Source organism: Odocoileus virginianus, chromosome 6, assembly GCF_023699985.2.
Source record: "Odocoileus virginianus isolate 20LAN1187 ecotype Illinois chromosome 6, Ovbor_1.2, whole genome shotgun sequence".
Taxonomy (NCBI): Eukaryota; Metazoa; Chordata; class Mammalia; order Artiodactyla; family Cervidae; genus Odocoileus; species Odocoileus virginianus.
Window position 1 is genome coordinate 12297966 of NC_069679.1, and position 20802 is coordinate 12318767.

The window sequence follows — 20802 nt, forward strand, 5'->3', positions numbered from 1 at the left end:
AGTGCAGAAGAATTGATGCTTTTGAACTGTGGTGTTGAAGACTCTTGAGAGTCCTTTGGACTGAAAGGAGCTCCAACCAATCCATTCTAAAGGAAATCAGTCCTGAATATTCATTGGAAGGACGTTGCAGCTGAAGCTCCAATATTTTGGTCACCTGATGCAAAGAACTGACTCATTAGAAAAGACCCTGATTCTGGGAAAGATTGAAGGCAGGAAGAGAAGGGGATGACAGAGGATAAGGTGGTTGGATGGCATCATGGACTCAATGGATATGAGTTTGGCTAAACTCTGGGAGTTGGTGATGGACAGGGAGGCCTGGTGTGCTGCAGTCCATGGGTTTGCAAAGAGTCGACATGACTGAGTGAACTGAACTGAACTGAACTGAACACATACAGAGTAACCAGACGAATACCTGGAACTAGGATTTACTTCATAAATGGGAGTTGTTAACTGTGGTTGTTATGATTGTTGACCTCAGACATGGCCAGACCTCCTTTCATCTTTAATCAGAATTGGGTGTCTTGGGGCTCCCCACATGCCCCTCTTTTCCATCAGCACTAGTAAGGAAAGGTTTATCTCTTATCTACTTACCTTCCTTATTCCCTTTTTTAGCAGCCATGAAATTAAAATGCATTTTGGTCCTTGACAAAACTATGACAAAGTGTGAAAAACCTTGACAAAGCTGACAAACCCAGACAGCATATTAAAATGCAGAGACATCACTTTGCCAACAAAGGTCTGTATAGTCAAAGCTATGATTCTTCCTGTAGTCATGGACAAATGTGAGAGTTGGACCATAAAGAAGGCTGAGTACTGAAGAATTGATGCTTTCAAACTGTGGTGCTGGAGATGACTCTTGTGAGTCCCTTGGATTGCAAGGAGATCAAATCAGTCAATCCTAAAGGAGATCAACCCTGAATACTCATTGGAAGGACTGATGCTGAAGCTGAAACTCCAATAGTTTGGCCATCTGATGTGAAAAGCCAATTCATTGGAAAAGACCCTGATGCTGGGAAAGATTGAAGGCAAAAGGAGAAGGGGGCAACAGAGGATGAGATGGTTAGATAGCATCACAACTCAACGGACATAAGTTTGAGCAAACTCCAGGAGACAGTGGAGGACAGGGAAGCCTGGTGTGCTGCAGTCCATGGGGTCACAGAGAGTTGGACAGGACTTATCGATTGAACAACAGCACGCATACACAAGGAAGGCTTTGGCCCTGAGTGATATGAACACATGACATATCTACCCCTCCTGAGCTGACTTCAGTCATAATGTTCCTAGTGACGTTTTTTACATTTGAATATCCTTGACATCTCCCTTCTCATTCTCTCTCCCTTTTGATGCCCCTCCTCTTCTCACCTGGCCTCTCAGCTTGTGCTCCAACACTGTCTTCATGTCAGTTTGTTACACCCATTGTGTATAATAACTGAAAAAAGTGAGGGATGTAAAATAACAGGACTTGGAGCCTTAGTCACAGAGTGTAGAAGTTCATAGTCACTGGGGAAGGAGTTGCCTCTGCTCCCTAAAACAACTCACCAGCAAAGGCCCCGGAACAGCTTTGGAGAGGCAAGTATTCATGGGAGTGTTTGAACAGAAGCACTTTGGGTAAGCAGGGGAGGTCTGTCCCCATGAGTGAAATGTCAAAATCCAGTATTCCATAACCTTCCAGGATGTCCCCTCTTTACTTCCTTCCATCTCACACCACTAGATCTACTCATTGTGAATCACGTGAATCTCAGCTGGCTCATGCTTGATTAGTCTTTTCCTGTCTTCCCTTCTTTACCCAACCAGTCTAGATCCTGTGGTCAGTTACTTTAACCACATTTTTTTCCAATATGCTTGCCCTTTAAAATCACAAGCAGCAATCTGCCTTCTCTATTCTCCTGTCCTAAATCCGGATAAAGGAAATCATCCAGTCCTGCAGCACTGAGTTAGTGAGTGGACACTGTTTTGTTAGTCCAGCCCATGAGCCCTATTCTTTGGGAATTAAAATTTCCACACTGACTCTTCAGATCTGCAGTCCCCAGGACCAGGCTTGTCTTCTGTGGCCTCTGGCATCCCAGCTGCAGTTTATCAAACTGTGAGTGGATTCCTAATCCAAACTGAGCTAAGCCAATGTTCTCTCCTGGGAAATTTGGATTAGGGCTGAGAGACTATGATTCTAACTGAACTGGTTTCTTGAGCAGAAGAGATATGAACTCATGAGTCATCCACCATCCCAACTATTGGGTTGGCCAAAATGTTCGTGTGGGTTTTTCCATACCATCTTAAAGAAAAACCTGAATAAATTTTTTTGCCAGCCCAATGTTACGAGGAATGGAGAAAGGCTATCTCAGAGAGATAATGAAGACTGGAGAGGCAGAGACCAGAAATCATGAGACAGCTCTTTGGTTCCTGAAGATGTCTCAAGCCCTTTCTCTTCCTTCCTTCCTTCTTTCCTTTCTGGCTGTGCTGGGTCTTTGTTGCTGCACATTGGCTTTCTCTGGTCGTGGTGTGCCAGCTTCTTATGTGGTAGCTTCCCTCGTTGCAGAGCACAGGCTAAGTAGTTATGGTGTGCAGGCACAGTTGCCCCGCGGCATGTGGAACCTTCCCAGACTAGGGATTGTACCCGTGTCTCCTGCATTGGCAGGCAGATTCATAATCACTGGACCACCAGGGAAGACCTCCCAGGCCCTTTCTAAGGCCCTCTGACCTTGGAATCTATGAGTCACCTTTATCTAGAATAAATCATATAAGGAAACTTATCCTGGACATGATATAGAGCGACAACAAATTCACTTGTGTCCTCAGCTATGCCCTGAGTGTACAGTCCTTCTACACATCAGCTTGTGCCACCACCCCCCATTCTGCTTCATAGAGAAAATAAAGTCAGCGTGGAGGAATGATTTCCTTAATGTGCAGCCCCCTCCAAACATTTGAATCTCCCCTACTCTTTCTCAGAAGTAATGAAGTCTCTCTTCAAATCCAAGCTAATCCTTTCTCTTAAAAATCCTTATAATTTGTTTTTCACTTCCTTTTGTCTCTTTGGGAACTTTGCTCCTTTATTTATATTCCTCTTTCATGGATAGTCAGCTTTGCCTCTCTCCTACTCTCTGATCTCAGCATATAAACTTGATCAAATAGCCCAACCTAAAAAAAAATCCAATTTTAATCCCACACACTACTGATCATTACACCACCCTTTTTCTTGTCTTCAAGCAAGCCTCTAAGTAGTTTACACTCTCCATCTAGTGTCATCTTCCTCTCCCCCAAACCTCTACTGCAACCATTCACCAAAGTTACAGATGACTTCTGAACTTCGAAACCCATTGGAAAATTTCAGGCTCAACAATAATTTGACCACTGATGTCAGTTGACATCCATGATTAGCAGTCCCTGCATCCTTTCCCTCTGTTGGCTCCTGTGGGCTGTGTTCTTCCAGTTTCTTCCCACATTTCACATGACTCCTTCATGACTGCCTTAATAGATTTCTTTTCTGTCATTTACCACTTCTTGTTGTTCAGTTGCTATGTCTGACTCTTTGCGCCCCCATAGGCAGCTGCATGCCAGGCTTCCCTGTCTTTCACTGTCTCCCAGAGTTTGCTCAAACTCATGTCCATTGAATCAGTGATGCTGTCTAACCATCTCATCCTCATTCACGATTTAAATAATTAAAAATACAGTTTAGTCAACACCCATTTCTCATTTCATCACTCTTTCCAGTGACCTCAATAGCACCCACCTGAAGCAGACCCTGATCATCTGGGGCTTTGCAGAATCTCATTACCCTTCCTGTGTTACAAGTCTTGGAGGTAAGCAGAGCCCGCCTTCCATGACAGATGCTGAAAAGATTGGGTCTTTGCTTTCCCAGATCTTTGGCAACCAAGACAGAGGCATGTGACCTAAGCTTGGCCAAATAGGTCGCAGGAAAATAGCTTCTGGAATATATGATTCTGAGAAATAGAACCATGGAGAATGCATCCTGGTGGCAGTGGCCACCATACTCTGTCCTGTGCTTGGGGATTGTATCAGTGTGGGTTTGGGTGGTGATGATGTCCAGTGCCCAGTGGTGATGACAATGCCAATATTCTCACTGGGTTGGTCTGCCATCTATTTTGGCCTTTGCTCTGGTGGACTGGCCTCCAATTGCTCTCAGTTATTTTTCAAACTTGCATGTCCTGCTTGGCAATCCCATGACCCACCCAGTGCCCTTCCAAGAGATGGCTTCTCTGTTTAAAGTGTCCTGTGTGACACGCTGACTGCAGGTGACTTGGACTCCCGAGTATTTTTCTCCATTCTTTGCTTCTTGCATTTCAAGTTGCCTTTTAGACAACTCCACCTGTATGTCTCACAGGCATACTCATCTTTTCCCTCTCAATCTGCCTTTCTTCCATATTCTTAGCTTAGTAAATAGCACCTGTGACTTGTTCAGCTGGAACCCAGAGAGGGAAACATCTTAGATTTCTCCCAACCTCATGTAAACAGAACCAGTTTTACCTCTTAATACATCTTAAATCAATCCCTCCTTTTAAAAAAAATATTTATTTACTTGGCTGTGCCGGGTCTTAGTTGCAGCATGCAGGATCTTCAATCTAAGTGAATCTTTCTGAAACCCAAATCTGATCATGTCATTCCTCTGTTAAAATTCTTCAACGGCTGTTTGTGGCCTCCAGGATAAAATGGGTACCCTTTCCATGACTCTGGCTCCTATTTGACCCTCAGCACTCCCTCAACCTGCATCCTATGTTCCAGCTAGGTCAACTGACACGTTTTTACGGACCATGCAGGATGTGTTTTTATACCCTATGACTCCTTAGTGGGATTGACAGTTCCAGGGCCACCTCTGCTACCTCCCTGCTTCTATCCCAGAGATGATACATGACCCAATAGGCTATGTGGAGGACTCCATCCCCCTGACCAAAATGATTAGTTCAGGTGAGGCTTTGTGACCTAAGTAGAGCCAATCATAACCTTCCCCTTAAACTTTCTTGCTTTTGAGGCCATGGTGCCAGGAGCGCATGGGACTGAAGCTGCTGGCACCCAGCTCTCTATCAAATGGAGAAAGTGCGTTTATGGCAGGTAAGAGGATGGGACAAAGAATGAAAAGAAGCAGAGCCCTGCGAGATGAAATGAAAGAGGTCTGATGGCATTTGTTTGAGCCCTTGAATTCAGTCCTGCCTGAAGTTATTAATAGCACTACACTTCTCAGCTACTTTCTTGCTTAAGCTGGTTTGTGTTGGTTCCTATTGCTTGTCCTAATATACAAATGGAATGGCATGTGCAATCAACAGACTCTAGAATGTAGAGCTGGTGGAACTGAAGTGGAGACAGTGTGGGGCTCTGACAGTCGTTGAATGGGAAGTTAGAAATCCCTGTTATGTGGTATCAAGTCAGCTGACTAAATGATCTTCTATTTTATCTGGATCTTTGGGTCATGTATTCATCCTAGATGGAGATTTCAGGGACACCCTGGACAAATATCTGGATGTTGCAGTATACTGGCCTCTCACAAGATTTCTGGTAAGGTCCTGAAGTTTATCTGCTTCCATGCTAGTAGAACCAACCATAGGCAGCTTTGTCTAGAGTTCCTTTTTTGCCTGTGACTGGCTAGCTAGACAGCCAAGGGTTAGATAATCACGTGTGTTATAGATCATAAAAGCTAGATCTTCTGCCCCAAACTAAAATGAATGAGAACAAGGGTGGAGAGGTGGGATATCCTGCAAGAGATACTGGAACTTAGAGTTTGGGAAGTTCTAGAGAAAAGGCCTGATCCTCCAAGCCACAGCTGAATGTGTCTTTTTTTTTTCTCCCAAATTAAATAATGTGTATTTTACTTAAAATTCAGACAGTCCTGGGAGCTCTTGTGTCTGGGGACCTTGGCTGTTAATCCTGTGGGAGAGAGTGAGGTGCATTGGTCACAAACCTGATGTGCCTTTCCAGGCTCCCTCAGCCACCTCCTTCTCTCTCTCTCTCTTGTAGCCCACCACCCCACTTCCACACTTGTGGTAGAAATGCCATGTGGCAGGCATGGGATCTGACTTCCCAAGCAGCCACCCAGGGGGCAAATGATGCAACTCAGAAGTGCAGTGGTGTAAGGTCTCTGCGGGGTGCACCTTGGACAGTAGAAATCAAGCGACGAGAGGGGAACAGCTGGGAAAGTCCCCTCTCAAGTCTCCTCTCGGTAAACTCATCCACGGTGCACTTTCTCCTTGCAAACACTATGCACACAGACTCGTCAAGTCACTGGCTCTCTCCTCAGGGCTCATGTGACACAGTGGCCACCACAGGGATACATTCTCTTGCATTGCTTCACATCTTTCCTCACCGCATCTCTCTTCTCCCCTCTCACCATCCAGGATTTCCATCTCTCCAAAATGCGAGCCTCAGACTCTGCTTTGTAGAACACTTGGGTTAAGATATGGAGCCACAATCAAAGCCCCCATCCCAACACTGTTTGGGGTAGCAAGAATGTCCTGAGGGCACAACTGATTTTTCCAGCTCAGTTCAGTTCAGTCAGTTCAGTCACTCAGTTGTGTCCGACTCTTTGCGACCCCATGGACTGCAGCACACCAGGCCTCCCTGTCCATCACCAACTCCTGGAGTTTACTCAGACTCATGCCTGTTGAGTTGGTGATGCCATTCAACCATCTAATCCTCTGTCATCCCCTTCTCCTCTCGACTTCAATCTTTCTCACATCAGGGTCTTTTCAAATGAGTCAGCTCTTCGCATCAGGTGGCTCAAGTATTGGAGTTCTAGCTCACTTGCAGGAAATCCAGCCCAGATCTCTGGATTCCTGTCAGGGCCCCAGTGCAAAGAATGCTAGGTCAGGCCATTTCTGGCCTACTCCCTAGGAGAAGCTGAGGCCAATTTCTCAGGCTCCTTTTGTGGTTCCCTACATAGTCTTCTGGGCACCTAGGACCTTGGGAAGAATCAAACCCAGGCTTGCAGTTTGCTGTACCTTCTGGGTCTCTGTGCTCTTAGGCCACTAGAGGGCAGGAGGCTAGAGCCTGGAAGTTAAAAGCCCCCTCTATTCAATGGCATCCCACTCCAGTACTCTTGCCTGGAAAATCCCATGTATGGAGGCGCCTGGTAGGCTGCAGTCCATGGGGTCGCTAAGAGTCGGACTTGACTGAGCGACTTCACTTTCATTTTTCACTTTCATGCATTGGAGAAGGAAATGGCAACCCACTCCAGTATTCTTGCCTGGAGAATCCCAGGGACGGGGGAGCCTGGTGGGCTGCTGTCTATGGGGTCGCACAGAATCGGACATGACTGAAGTGACTTAGCAGCATAGGTGGCCAATCTAAGGCCCTTTAACCCAGGCTGCACTACTGTGAGGGCAGTTTCTGAAGCCAGGGCTGGGGAGTAAAAGAGTTCTAGTCTCTACCCTTTCCGAGTCTGCACTTGGCACAGACTTGGTAAGCTCTTTGTGGACCCCACATGACTCAAGCTCCAAGGGTGGTTGTAGAGTGTGCATTGTCTTTGGGCTTCCTGAGCCCATGAGGTGTCTTCCTTCATGGGTTCTCCCAAAGAACACAGGGCTGTGTACCATGCTTGTGCAAATATATTGGCTGAGGGAGGCCCAGCATGGATGCATGTGTGCTTAGTCATGTCTGACTAAGTCTTTAGTCTTTGTGACCCTATGGGCTGTAGCTCACCAGGATCCTCTGTCCTTGGAACTTTCCAGGCGAGAATACTGGAGTGGATTGCCATTTCCTCCTACAGGGGATCTTCCCAACCCAGGGATCGAACCCGCATCTCCTGAGTCTCCTGCATTGTGGGCAGATTATTTACCGCTGAGCCACCAGGAAGCGAGGGAGGTCCAGAGGCCCCAAACAGCCTCTGAATCCCTGCTGCATTTGGCTGTGTCATAGTACAGACAGGTATAGTCAGGACAGTGAACTGCCCAAAGATAGAACCCAAGCTAGAAAAGATAAAGAGATTCTGAGATCTCCTTGACCTTCGTACCCTCTTTTGGAGGGTATCACATGCATGCTTTGCTCCACTGAGGCAGAGGTGAGACCCCAGGTCAGAGCACACAGCAAATCCAGAGCTGCTTCTGAGGTCAGAGGTTGTCAGTCCCATCTTAGACTAAAGGTTTTTTCTCTCTATATCCAAGACACCCAGGTTGCATCCAGAGAGAGAGAGAGAAATTCCAGGAGCCCTTCTGAAGGCTGAAGACTCTGCCCATAGTGCCCAAGTTATACAGGTTCTCAGAGGGTCCCCTCAATTCAATGTCCACTGTTAGACTCCCCTCAGGAAGGTTTTGGGGATGTGGCCTTAGTGTAATATGGACCGTGGCCAGAGAAAAAGGAGCTGAGCAAGCAGATGACTGGCCAGAACCAGTGCTTCTGTGGTTGCCTTACTGCTGTCCTGAACAGTGCCTTGGGGCTGAGGCCTACAAGCCAGTACTGCTTAGGGATTTTTGACTATAAAGCTCAACATTCAGGAAACTAAGATCATGGCATCTGGTCCCATCATTTCATGGCAAATAGATGGGGAAGCAGTGGAAACAGTGGCTGACTTCATTTTAGGGGACTCCAAAATCACTGCAGATGGTGATTGCAGCCATGAAATTAAAAGATGCTTACTCCTTGGAAGGAAAGTTATGGCCAACCTAGACAGCATGTTAATAAGCAGAGACATTAGTCAACAAAGGTCCATCTAGTCAAGGCTATGGTTTTTCCAGTAGTCATGTATGGATGTGAGAATTGGACTATAAAGAAAGCTGAGCACCGAAATAATGATGCTTTTTAACTGTGGTGTTGGAGAAGACTGTTGAGAGTCCCTTGGACTGCAAGAAGACCCAACCAGTCCATCCTAAAGGGGGTCAGTCCTGGGTGTTCATTGGAAGGACTGATGTTGAAGCTGAAACTCCAGTACTTTGGCCACCTGATGTGAAGATCTGATTCATTTGAAAAGACCCTGATGCTGGGAAAGATTGAGGGCAGGAGGAGAAGGGGATGACAGAGGATGATTGGATGGCATCACCAATTCAATGGACATGAGTTTGGGTAAACTCCAGGAGTTGGTGAAGGACAGGGAGGACTGTCGTGCTGTGGTTCATGGGGTCGCCAAGAGTCGGACATGACTGAGCAACTGAACTGAACTGAGTCAGGGTTACTGGAGCATGAGCCAGCCCAGTGTTATATAGGTAATATATTTAATGTATTACATATATAGGTAATATATTTTATATGTATATGTATATATATATATATATATATAATATTTCCAGAGGCACTGAGGTTACGGTTGACATTATCACAGGCCATTGTGGAAGCCATGAAGCTGAGCGGGAGGGGAATGGGCCAAATGTGACCTGTTGCCAAGAGAAACCACAAGGACCAGATCCAGACTCAAGGACAAGGACTCGGCAAGATTCTTGATGATGGCTACTAGCTCACAGAGAGCAACCGGGAATCAAATCAAGTCGGTTTGAAAGGAATTGTGCAGAGACTTCTCACTTGACAGTCAGGGATCTGGGAAGACATAATCTCTAAGACAATGTTTAGGCTCAAACCCATGTCCAAAGGGAGCTGTCCTGATGGCTCAAGCAGTTAAAAAAATCTGCCTGCAATGCAGGAGACACAGGTTTAATCCTGGGGTCAAGAAGATTCCCTGGAGGAGGAAATGACAACCCACTCCCGTGTTCTTGCCTGGGAAATCCCATGGACAGAGGAGCCTGGTGGGCTACAGTCCATGGGGTCACAAAAGTGTAGGACACGACTGAGCAACTGAACATGCACACACGCACCATGTCCAAAGGGAGGAGGGATGCTTCAGTTCCAGAAGGGGCATCTTCTTGGGGATGTCCATAAAGGACAATGGATAAAGAAGATACTTTCCAGTAAGAAAGGACCTAGAGTAAGTAGTTTCATTGAAAAAGAAACTCACTCCACTGTCCAGAAGGATGGATCTGCTATATGCTATGGATTAGTGACCATTGTTTCCTCTTCTAGTCCAAATTGAATTTTTTTTAATGGTTATCCTATTTCCCTCTACTATTTCATATTGGTTATGCAGAGGTAGCTACATTTATCTTTAAGCCATAGATTGCAAAATCACAAGGTGTTATATCCAGACCTAATCAATAACTGCACATCACAAAGGCACCCTGCTCTGAGGGCTCAATGAAGCAACTGGGCATGATTTGGTTTTGCCTCCCATTGAGAAGTGGGTGACTGCAGCGTTTTGTTAGGCCTAAGAATGTTGTATCATTAGGCAGACATATTTTTGACATTGTATGTTTGTCAAGAAGAGTATATAGGTGGATTTTGGAATATTGTGGATGCACCTTGCTTATCTGCCCATCTTCTCTTCTTCTGAAGAGCCATTTCATCCTTCCACACAGTCCTGGTGAGGTTGTCAATTACGGTGGCTTACTTTTCCACCCTAGATATGGGCACATGCCTATTCTGGCCAAAGTTCTCCCAAGGTCTTTAGAGCTAGAACTGGTGAGGCCACCAAATAGAAGGAAGCAGAGTCAAGAGATGGAGACATCATCATTTGAACCCCTAAATCCAGATCCAGCCTAGATCCAGTCATACCTAAAGGCAGGTACATCCTTTGATTTATCAGTTTTGTAAGCCAACTAATTTCTTGTTGGCTTGCTTGAGTTGGGTTTCTGACACTTGCAACTGAAAGTGTTTGGACTTACACATGCACACACAACAGAGAAACAAACACATAGTTGTTCAAACTCATTAGACATTATATAAGTCTTCCATGAGCTTAGAGGGATCAGCAAGTTTTTTAACTAAAGCAGAGGTCTCCAACCTCCGGGATCTAATGCCTGATGATCTGAGGTGAAGTTGATGTAATAATAACAGAAATAAAGTACACAATAAATGTAATGCTCTTGGATCATCCTGAAACCATCCCTCCTCCATCCGTGGGAAAATTATCTTCCATGAAACCAGTCCCTGGGGCCAGAACAGGTTGGGGAGCACTGGCTTAGACCATGCCTGTGCTCCAGCTCCTGGCACAGTGCTTAGCGCCCAGCAGTGAGGGGCTGCTATGCCTCCATGTGAATAGCTGTTTGTATGTGCAGATGTTACATATTCCATCTGTGTCCAGGGTGCTTAGTCTGTGTGTTAGTATTGTGCTGGTGTACAGACGCCCTTGACACTAGCTCCTCTCTCAGCTGGAAGTTACTTGTTGGTACATGTGGCACCTTATCTGGTAATGTTAGTTTTCATCCCATTCCCTCCAAAAACGAGTCAAAGACAAAGGAACAGGTGGGAACAAGTTTTCTTAGAAACTCTTATGAAGGAGGAACTCTCCCCCTGCCATGTCCTTCATTGTCTGATGTGACATCAGATTAGAGGCCTCCAGCCTCAGTAACATCTGGGGACCAGAGTGCCCACCACACAGCTGGGGCCCCAGACTAGTCTGATCCAGGTGTGTGGGGTGGAGCAAAGTTTATCCTCCTAGGAACAGTATGTGCAAGGCCCTGTGGGCCAGGAAAGGCTGACCAAGGCAAGGTGAGTCATGGTGTTCTAAGCCGAAACTTTTGCCCATCTCACAGAAGCAGGCAGGAAGCACCACCATCGATCAGCTTTATATGGCACCCACTGGATACACAGACAGACACAGACAGACAGACAGAGCACACACCACTTCTAAGCTGAACACTGCTCACCATCTAGAAGCACCTCAGATAAGCACATGTGAGACACTCTTGCATAGGAAAGATGTAGTTTTTAAAGGAATGAAGAAGTATTTTGGCAAAACATCTACTTCCCTCCCAGGTCCTGGGTAAAGAGGGACCTCTAAATTCTGAAGCTTCTACAATATTGAAAATTATCCCCTTCTCTCAATGGCAGTATATACAGAAGCAAATCTTCCAAGTCTGTTGTCACAGCCCTCTATATATATCCTGAATCTACTTTACAGGTGGGTAGACTTAGACCTAGAGACGGAAGGTGGTCTGGAGCAAGGGGACACTGGGGCTGGCTCAAGGTGAGGGGAAACAGGAGGTGTCTCAGCTCAGCCCAAGGCAGGGCCTCTGTCTATCTGGACAGGGAAGGGAAAGACTGGGGTGGTCCAGACTCCCTTTCATCCTAACTGGGGAAGCAGAGGTTCCACGGGAAAGGCTGTCAAGAAGGAAAGGCAGGTTCCCACTCCTGCTGGCTTAAGAGGCCTTTCAGGGTGGCAAGGACCAGGGCAGGCCAGAGCTCCTTGTCAAGGCTTGTTCAGGGATGCTCTCTGAGTTTGGGGGCTGTGGGCTCACTGCCTTCTGTAACTCTCTTGTTAACCTGCTTAGGAGCACAGACCTCAAGTCCTTAATTATTTTAAAAGGTGTTGGGGTGGGGTTTGGAGGTTAAGAGGGAATGAGACACAGAATAATCTTTCCACAGCCTTCCTCTGCCTAGGCTGGGGCCTTCAAGGGTCTTCTTCACCCTGTCTCCTAGGGATATTTAAAGGCAGCTTTTATTAGACTCTATACTGTTTCTTTTGTTTCTCTTGATTTTTTTTTGTTTTTTTTTTCTTTGTTTTATTTTTATTTATATATATATATATATATATATTCTTAAAAAAGCAATAGTCCTTTGGTCCCTAAACTCTAAGGAATGATATGATTTTGAAAGAAGTAGATCTGGGCTTCCTTTTGGAGAAGCCCTTGGCACCCCCTAGGCCATCTGCTGGTTCCCCTCCCTAGACAGTCACTCCTCAGCCAGCCCCAGCTGCCTTGCCAGCCTGAGCTCTTCATCACAGGCACAGAACAACCCACTTGGTGAAAACAATCCTTAAAGCGGCCTGAGCCCAGGTGTTGGCCTAGGGTCCACCTCCATCTGCGGCTGCTCCTTCAGGAAGGGCTGCTCAAGCATTATGTGCTTCTCTTTTCCTTTCTTCTCACTCTTCCATTTCCCATGTTGGGTATTAATTGATAAGGAGAGAGAAAGGAGAAAAAGAAAAATGTCACTGTGGAGAGCAAGACAACTTGCCCCATCCGTGACATCTCAGGTGATTGGCTGGACCTCAGGCTTCCCCCCTGGAGCCAGACTCTGGATTCTGGCAGATCACCATGGCCCTGCACCCCCTCCCGAGGGCTCCCTGGAGGAGAGTTCAAGTGAAGGAGGGTCTTGTGAACCTTCTGAGATAGCAAATCTCTAAAAGTCACAGGCAGCTGGGCTTGCCAGAAATCTAAGAGAGCTTGTCATCTTCCTCCCCATCGCCACCAGGCCCCATAAATCTTCAGAGCATTTGCTTCTCTGTTCATCTGCATGTTCACTGCCTTCATCCCAGCTCTGACATCCTGTCCTTCCTTTGCTTAAATTCTTCAGTGATTCTCTACCACCTTCAGGATAAATTCTGAACTCATGGTCTTTAAGACCCTTCATGAACTGACACAAACCTACTTTTCTAGTCTCACTCTCCACCCCTCTGCCCTCCCGACACAGGTCCCCATGACTATCTCTGGCATGGAATAAGCTCATTGGATCTTACTGTAATCATCTCTCCCAGGCTGTGGGGAAAGAAATGATGTCAAGTTTATCTCAGTTCATATATGGAAGGAAAAAATAGCCCCAAACTGAGGATTCCTCCTAACTCCTGGCTCTTCTCACCCAGATTTTTTCAGACTTGGATGCCCTCAACATCCCAAAAGGATTAGCAAAGCTGAGAGTGCCTCTATCACTCAGGATGCATCTGCCTGGGGTCCACGAAGGACTCACCTTTCGTGGTTGGTCAGTAAGAGCAGATCAGTAAGGCCGGTTAGCATCCTTGGGCCTCTTCAGCTGAACCTTGAGCCTCTTCATGCCAATCTGAAAGCCATTCATGGCCTGAATAGCTGTCTGGGCACTGGTTGGATTGTCAAAGCTAACAAACCCTGGAGGGTATGTGCAGAGAGGTTAGCTGGGAACTCTGCCCAGCCTCTTCTCCTCACCCCACTTAGGCCAATTCCATCAATCAAATACTCCTCCACCCTTCAGTGTTTGCATGTGCGTGCACACACACACACACGGACACAGGCTCATACAGGCGTGGTCAAGTGGCCTGAGTTTCCTGTGATTCTTGGAAAGACAGGAGGTAATTCTGAGTGCGTGTGTTGGGTGGCAGGTGTTTCTCTATTTTTTCCCGGCATGGAAAAAGCTCTCTCCCTCCACAGCTCCCATTCTGATCCTCTGAATTGCAGTTGCAGTTGGAGGGGATCTCTGACTCCAGACCATCCCCTCATGCACTTGCCCTGGCCAGATTCTGAAGCCTTCAACCTGGCTGAAGATCTACCAGACACCTGACCGTCCCAGGTGAACCTGATATAGACTTGTTCCTGGTCTGGGACCCTGCTGAGTGCTATACACTCAGTTTCTAGTAATCATTGACTTCTGGAGGTGCAAACTTAGGGTTTGTAGGGAGCCTTATAATTCGGAGAGGGAAAGGTCCACGGATGGGGCTCAACTCACCAAAACACTTGCTCTGGTTTGTGGCACGATCCACAAAGACTTTGGCAGAGACAACGGCTCCAAAGGGCAGGAATGTCTGGATGAGTTCTGCATCACCAAACTCCTGAGGCAGGTGATAGATGAAGAGGTTACAGCCTTCCGGGCCTGGAGGAACAGCAGCAGGCTGGTTGAGGGGAGGAGTCCTAAGTCCAGCCCCACCAGGCCCTGATCTCCAGACCCCTGTCCCTCACCTTCTCTTTGCTGCTGGGGCAAGGCTGAAGGCTGCTGGGGAAAAGTTGTGCTCACTGGGGCATAGGCCGACGGATAGGCTGCTGGAGACAGAGGTGGGAGCGGGCAGTGACCCCCCAGGAGCCATCCCCCAAGCAGGACCCCATCTGCCTGGCCACTTTTGACCAATTCAGCCGGTCCACCCCTAGAAAGGTCGTTCTGGGTCCAAGGGTGAGGGAATGGAGGGTCGACTCCTCAGAACAGAGCCTAACCTCCCCCCCACCCGGCCCCCCACAAATCTCCCCGTTACTTTCTGGGGCCCTTCAAACCTCCCAGGCCACGTAGCGCCAAGTGAAACCTGCGTAGTGGTGCATCCCAGCGTAGGCCTGCTGCAGGGGGTCAGCCACGCCGGGACTCTGGGCTGGGAAGAGAGGGGCGCAAGGCCCAAAATGAAGGTGGGCTGACGGGCAGGGCCAGGTGAGAATGCAGGGAGTATGGAGGGAGGCGATGAGAGGCAGAAGGAAGGAGTCTCTTCTTAGGGAGGCCAGGCCTTGCCACCACCATCCCCCAGCCCCCACTCCCCGCTCCCCACTCCATTTGGGGGGAGATTTGGGCGGAATGGGGGGCCCACCTGGGTAAGGAGAGAGCCCGTTATTGTAGAGACTGTCCGAGCCTGGTTGCCCGTTGGTCTGGGGAGTCAGGGGACCGAATCCATTGACGCCGATGGGCGCCGGGAGACCCGGAAGCGTGCCCGGGCCACCGCCAGGAGGGGAGTTGGCTGCAGGTGGCGAGGAGGTGGGAAAGTCAGGTCACCGCCCCACGCTCGCTCCGCCCTGGCCCAGCCCCGCCCCGTCCACGCCCCAGCCCCGCCCCCTGAGCGCAGTACCTGCGGCGGGCAAGAGCGGCGCTGCTACCAGGCTGAAGGCGGCCACATGCTGCATCTGTGCAGCCACTGCCGCCACTGGGCCGAGGCCCGGGCCCTGCGCCGCCGCCAGCAGGGCCGCCTGGTGCTGCAGAATCTTTGGGAGGGAAGAAGGGCAAGTGTAGAGGACCCAGTGGCGGGCAGCTGCTTGGGCTCCCTAGCCCCCGCCTGGCTCACTCGCTGCGTCGGGTGTACTCCAGGACCAGGCACCTACCGCGGTGGTATAGGCTCCGCAGGCCCCGAGCGGCAGCGGCGCCGGGTGGAAGGCACCCAGCTGGCCCGCCATTTGCTGCATCCGCCGCAGTGCGCGCTCGCGGTCCGTGTCTGCCAGCTTGACCACGAGGCTGGACGAGGCGCCCTGGGTAAGACAGAGGAGGCTGTAAGGACCGGTCTAACCCCCAGCTCCAGCGCTGGTCCCAGTGCCTTGCTCATCATTAGGCCATTTCCCCGGGTTTGTGGGGAGAAGCAGCCAGTCCCCACCCCACTGGCCTCGCCCTGGCCCCAGCGCCCGCCCTCACCGCCATTGTCCGGCTGCCGTGCAGACTCTGGATGGCTGCCTGAGCTTCCCCTTGACTCCCGAACTTCACAAAGGCACAGCCTGGGGCAGGATAGAGGTGGCTCAGGTCACAGAGGCCAAAGGGTCCTGTGGTCCAGAGTGAGGCAGGGGTCATCAGGAAATCCAGGGGTCAGCTCAAGTCACCTTTACTAGTGCCATCAGGGCTCCGCAAGACGGTGCACTCCTCGATGTGGCCGAAGGGCTGGAATAGGCGTCTGACGTCCTCCTCACCCTGCTGCTTGCCCAGCATACCCACAAACAGCTTTCGGTCCTCTGGGGACAAATCCAGGAGTCACCTGGGAACCCTAAGTCCTCTTGGACTCTGCAGAGGAACAGAGGAGCCTAGGAAGGGAGCTAACCACTGTCTAGCTCTGGGAAGAAGAGGAGGAAATGAGAGGGCCCTACTCATTGGGCCCACAAGGTTGGGTTTCTTTGAGGGTCAGGATGACCTTCAGATGGATCTGGAGGAAAGGAACTCGGGATTTCCATCAGGAAAACTCAAATCCTGGAAAAACTCCAACTCATGGCTGCTCTTGTGGAAGTGAGTCAGTCCATAGTTTTTGGTTGGATAAAGCCCAACCAAAGCCATGCATCATTTTATGTTTGCTCTTTATGTTCTTAGAGTTTGGGAAATGCTGTTTTGGACCATTTCAGCCCTATTAAAGGAGGGAGTCCTAGAGGAGTCCTAGTATTCATACTGGGTCTGGAGAAGATAAGCACACCCTAAGGAGAAGCCTGCTGGCAATGACTGGAATCAAGGAAAATTTTGGATCAAAAAACAAAAAAAAAAACCAGCACAGAAACAGTTGTCTCATGGTACTGCTGCATCCCCAGACTCTTGAGCACTGGAATGATGAACCCCCACTGCCAGCTCCAAACTCAACCTGGGTGCCCCTCCCAAAGGCCTAAAGAGGAAGGGAAGCTTGGGTTCCTAATCCTCCAACATTGGCATTTCCCCCACTACACTTCCTGAACCCGTGACCCCTTTCCTTACCTCCCTTACTTCTCACTGAGCCCACGAGGCCCTCCCTGAGCCCTGCTACCTCCTCCCTGACTTCCTGTTGTCCTGCCTTGATCTCTCCCCAGGTGTACATGCTATGGGAGAACAATTTCTGCCTGCAGATCCAGGAGCCACCTGAGAATCCTCCTCTGTGTCCCTGCTTCCTATGGGAGTGATAGAGATGCCAGGAGAGGGGCTGTAGGCTGGGTGTGTGCCCTTGAAGAAAGCTGCAGAACTGGAGCCGGCAGGACTTAGATGCACATCCAGCAAGAGCACTATCCAGGAGTCCAGCTACAGGTCCTGCTGGCAAAGCCCCTCTCATTTTTGCACCAGGGTAAGTCTGAATTTGAGAGGGGGCTTCATCAGGGTGATACAAGTTGGAAGAGAAGGACTGGGTGGGAATATGGCTTCAGGCTCCGCCTTTGAGATCCTGGAGCCCAAGAAAATCCATCCCAAACTCCTTTTCTCTTTGACCAGTTTGGCTTGGCTGTTGGGATCCTTGGATCCTGAGTGCAGAGGAAACAAGGCTGATGAAGGGTATAGGCTGAAGCGTGGGGAATCTCCGATAAGGAGATTACGTGTGTGTCCATATTCATTTGGATGGTGTGGGGTTCAGCCGAGGTGGCCCTGAATACCATGGTATCTGTCATCTGCCTGTCAATGCTGTGTCTGTATGAAAGGCAAGGGCTGCAGTTTATATGGGACACAATATGTTTCAGCAGAACCCTTCCCTCTATCCAGAGGGTTACTGCCCAGAAATCCTGATGGGGAAGGGATAGATAATGTACTTGTGGCCAGAATTCGAGTGGAGGTACCAACCTTCTGTGGTAAGAATACAAACCAGTGGGTGTACTTCACTCCTGGGTGTGTTAGCCACAGAAGAGTGCCCTTGGAATGGATCACTGATTTCCTAACCTTTTAAAAAAGCTGTGAAATCCATCATTCTAACAAAAAGATCAGGATGAAGCTCAAAATACAAGAGAAAAGTAGAACTGTTTGGAGTAAAGCCAGAAAAAAGGGAGGAGGGCTGGAGTTTCTCTTGCTTCATCTTCCCTTGGTTCTCCCTAGAAAGGGCTCCAAGGAAAGTCCTTTGTAAACCACTGACCTAAAAGACAGAACATACAATTCCACATGGTATATGAAGAGGGATCTGAGATCATTCTGTTCAGGAACCTGAGAAGACAGGAATGGTCTTTCTTGATTCTGTTGACTAATCTGATGGTGGTTTTGCCTTGACATTGGAAGACAGGCCCTATTTGGTCAAGGAATCAAACCCTCTGAGATTGTTATTGTTCTGAACTATGAAACTAAAGTATTCCCATGCATCTACAAGAGGCCCAGGAGGGGCTGGAGAAGATCCTGGGGTCTTCAGAGTCCCAGGGCTTCATAATGTCCTAACTTGCAGTGCAGTTGTGACATTGGGTATCACATCTGCAAGATGATGATAGCACCCAGGTAAGCTGTCATGCCTCATGAAACAGCATCCAGGTAGCCCTAGGTAGGAAGAAAGATGTCATGGCTGAGAAGTCACCCCAGGACAGAAAAGAGGTTTGTGTGGACAGTGGTCCAATCCCATCTGCTCTTCCTCCTGTTGTTCTTTTCTGATGATGGTGGTCAGTTAGAGCTCATGTCAAAGACCATGAAATTCTCTGATCCTTCTTTTCCAATGAGAGTATCCCAAATTAAAAATTTCCATTTCCATGACAGGGCACTGACCCTATGGTTCTGAGCTACTGGGCTGTACAGAATTTGAAATTGAAATGAGTTTGGGCCATGGGCTGGTCTCTATGCTGCTCATTGCACAGGTATCACCTTAAATCCTAGTGTCCTCTTTGCCCCTTTATAGGAACCTTGATGGTGTTGAGAGGAGGATGATCTGGGTCACAGTGTGTATTAGCATCAGATGATCCAGAAATGGTGGGGTAAGTTTCTTAAGAGATCTGGTCAAGGAGAATTACAGGCTGACCCCCTGAGAGTAGCCCCCAAATGCACATCCCTGAAGATTTTGAGGGCTGAGGCATGCTTCCGGAGAGAAGGTGATGACAGGACTTAGCCCAGAAAATTCAGTACCCTCTAGGTTGAACTATACCAGTTTGGTAAAAAAGAGGATTCTACAAGAGGTAGGTTGGAAATGTCTGAATAAAAGCATTCCATGAGTGGTGGGCAGATCTGTAGAAAGATGGAAATATTGGACAGGGAGGCTTAACTTTCCTAGAGTGGATGGAATTAGAAGATAGCATCAGTGTGGAGTTGAGACATAGTTGGAAAGAGACACAGTTGAATAGTATAACTGCCTTTTCATGATGCAACCAATGTGTGCTCCTTGCTTTTCTATCAATGCTTTTTTGAACCAAACCAAGTTGTCTGGACCCTAGAGTTTCATCTCCATAAAGCTACCTTGTGCAGCTGGTCATACAGTGATTCTAATGTAGCAAATGATGGGGTTGAAAGCCCAGAGTTAGAGTCAGTCCCTCTGTATTCTTCAGGGAGGATATCAAGACACTGTTCTAGAAAGAAGGCTCTGCCTCAAGTTGGCCCAAAGGAATTCTTGAGGTGCCCAAGTTTCTGGCTTCTAGGCCCCTCACAGCCAGCCACTCACTTCCATGTTGGTGAGATATCGTGATTGTAGAAACAGTGCAGGGACAAAGTTTCAGCATTGGGGTACCAACCACCAAATGCATCCTAAAATTACCAGTCCAACTTTCCATCCAACTACCAACTCAGGAGATCCTGCTGATGGCAGCCTTTGATGCCCTGATGTTCTTAGTAATGATTGCAGCATAATGACCTAGCCAAGGAAGATTAGGAAATGAGTGAAGGAAATATCCAGGGGAAACAAAGTCTTCTGATCAGATCTAATGAGTATCAGGGAGGGCATTAATTCCAAAAGAAAACTGTTAGAACTAAGAAACAAATTCAGCAAAGTTCCATTATAAAAGAATAAAAAAAATAATCAGGGCTTCCCTGGTGGCTCAGTGGTGAAGAATACGCATGCCAGTGCAGGAAACACAAGTTCTTCCCTGGTCCGGGAAGATCCCACATGCCACAGAGCAACTAAGCCCATGCACCCCAACTGCTCCACAACTACTGAGCCTGCGCTGTAGAACCCAGGAGCTGCAACTACTGAGCTGATGTGCCGAAACTACTGAAGCCCACACACCCTAGAGCCTGTGCTCTGCAACAAGCGAAGCCACTGCAATGAGAAACCCACACACCACGACTAGAGGGTAGCCCCCGTTCACTGCAACTTGTGAATAGCCTGGGCAGCAGTGAAGACAGCCAAAAATAAATAAATTTTTAAAAAAATCACTTGTGCTTCTATACACTAGCAATGAACAATCTGAAAACAAAATTAAGAAAACTATTCCACTTAGCATCAAAACAAATAAAATACTTAGGAATAAATTTAAACAAAGATGCCAAAGAACTCGTACCCTGAAATCTATAAAACACTGCTGAAGGAAATTGGGAAGGCACAAACTAAAGGAAATTGGAGGACATCTTTTGTTCGAGAATTGAAAGACTTAATATTGTTAGATGTAAGTATTATCCAAAGCAATCTGCAGATTTAGTGCAATCCCTATCAAAATTCCTATGGCATTTTTTTTTAAGAAATAGAAAAATCGATCCTAGAATTTATATGGAATCTTAAAATACCATGAATAGCCAAATAATCTTGGGAGGAAAAAGAATGTTGGAGATCTCAGAATACCTGATTTCAAAACT

General features: G+C 48.0%; 1 protein-coding gene across 4 annotated transcripts in view; it reads right to left on the reverse strand.

Moving 5' to 3' along the window:
- Positions 1 to 11220: 11220 nt before the first annotated feature.
- Positions 11221 to 20802, reverse strand: part of CELF6 (CUGBP Elav-like family member 6) — a 29690-nt gene continuing 20108 nt past the window's right edge. For 3 of the 4 annotated variants that reach the window (XM_020894283.2, XM_070468783.1, XM_070468781.1), the window contains 10 exons: positions 16221 to 16349; positions 16039 to 16118; positions 15735 to 15878; positions 15485 to 15617; positions 15230 to 15376; positions 14957 to 15019; positions 14622 to 14702; positions 14392 to 14535; positions 13663 to 13817; positions 11221 to 12846 (listed from right to left, as the gene is read on the reverse strand). In XM_020894283.2, the coding sequence (XP_020749942.1) occupies positions 13690 to 13817; positions 14392 to 14535; positions 14622 to 14702; positions 14957 to 15019; positions 15230 to 15376; positions 15485 to 15617; positions 15735 to 15878; positions 16039 to 16118; positions 16221 to 16349 (1049 nt within the window). In that variant the 3' untranslated portion in view covers positions 11221 to 12846; positions 13663 to 13689. The remainder of the gene's footprint in view (positions 12847 to 13662; positions 13818 to 14391; positions 14536 to 14621; positions 14703 to 14956; positions 15020 to 15229; positions 15377 to 15484; positions 15618 to 15734; positions 15879 to 16038; positions 16119 to 16220; positions 16350 to 20802) is intronic. The other variant, XM_070468780.1, reaches the window with a different exon arrangement.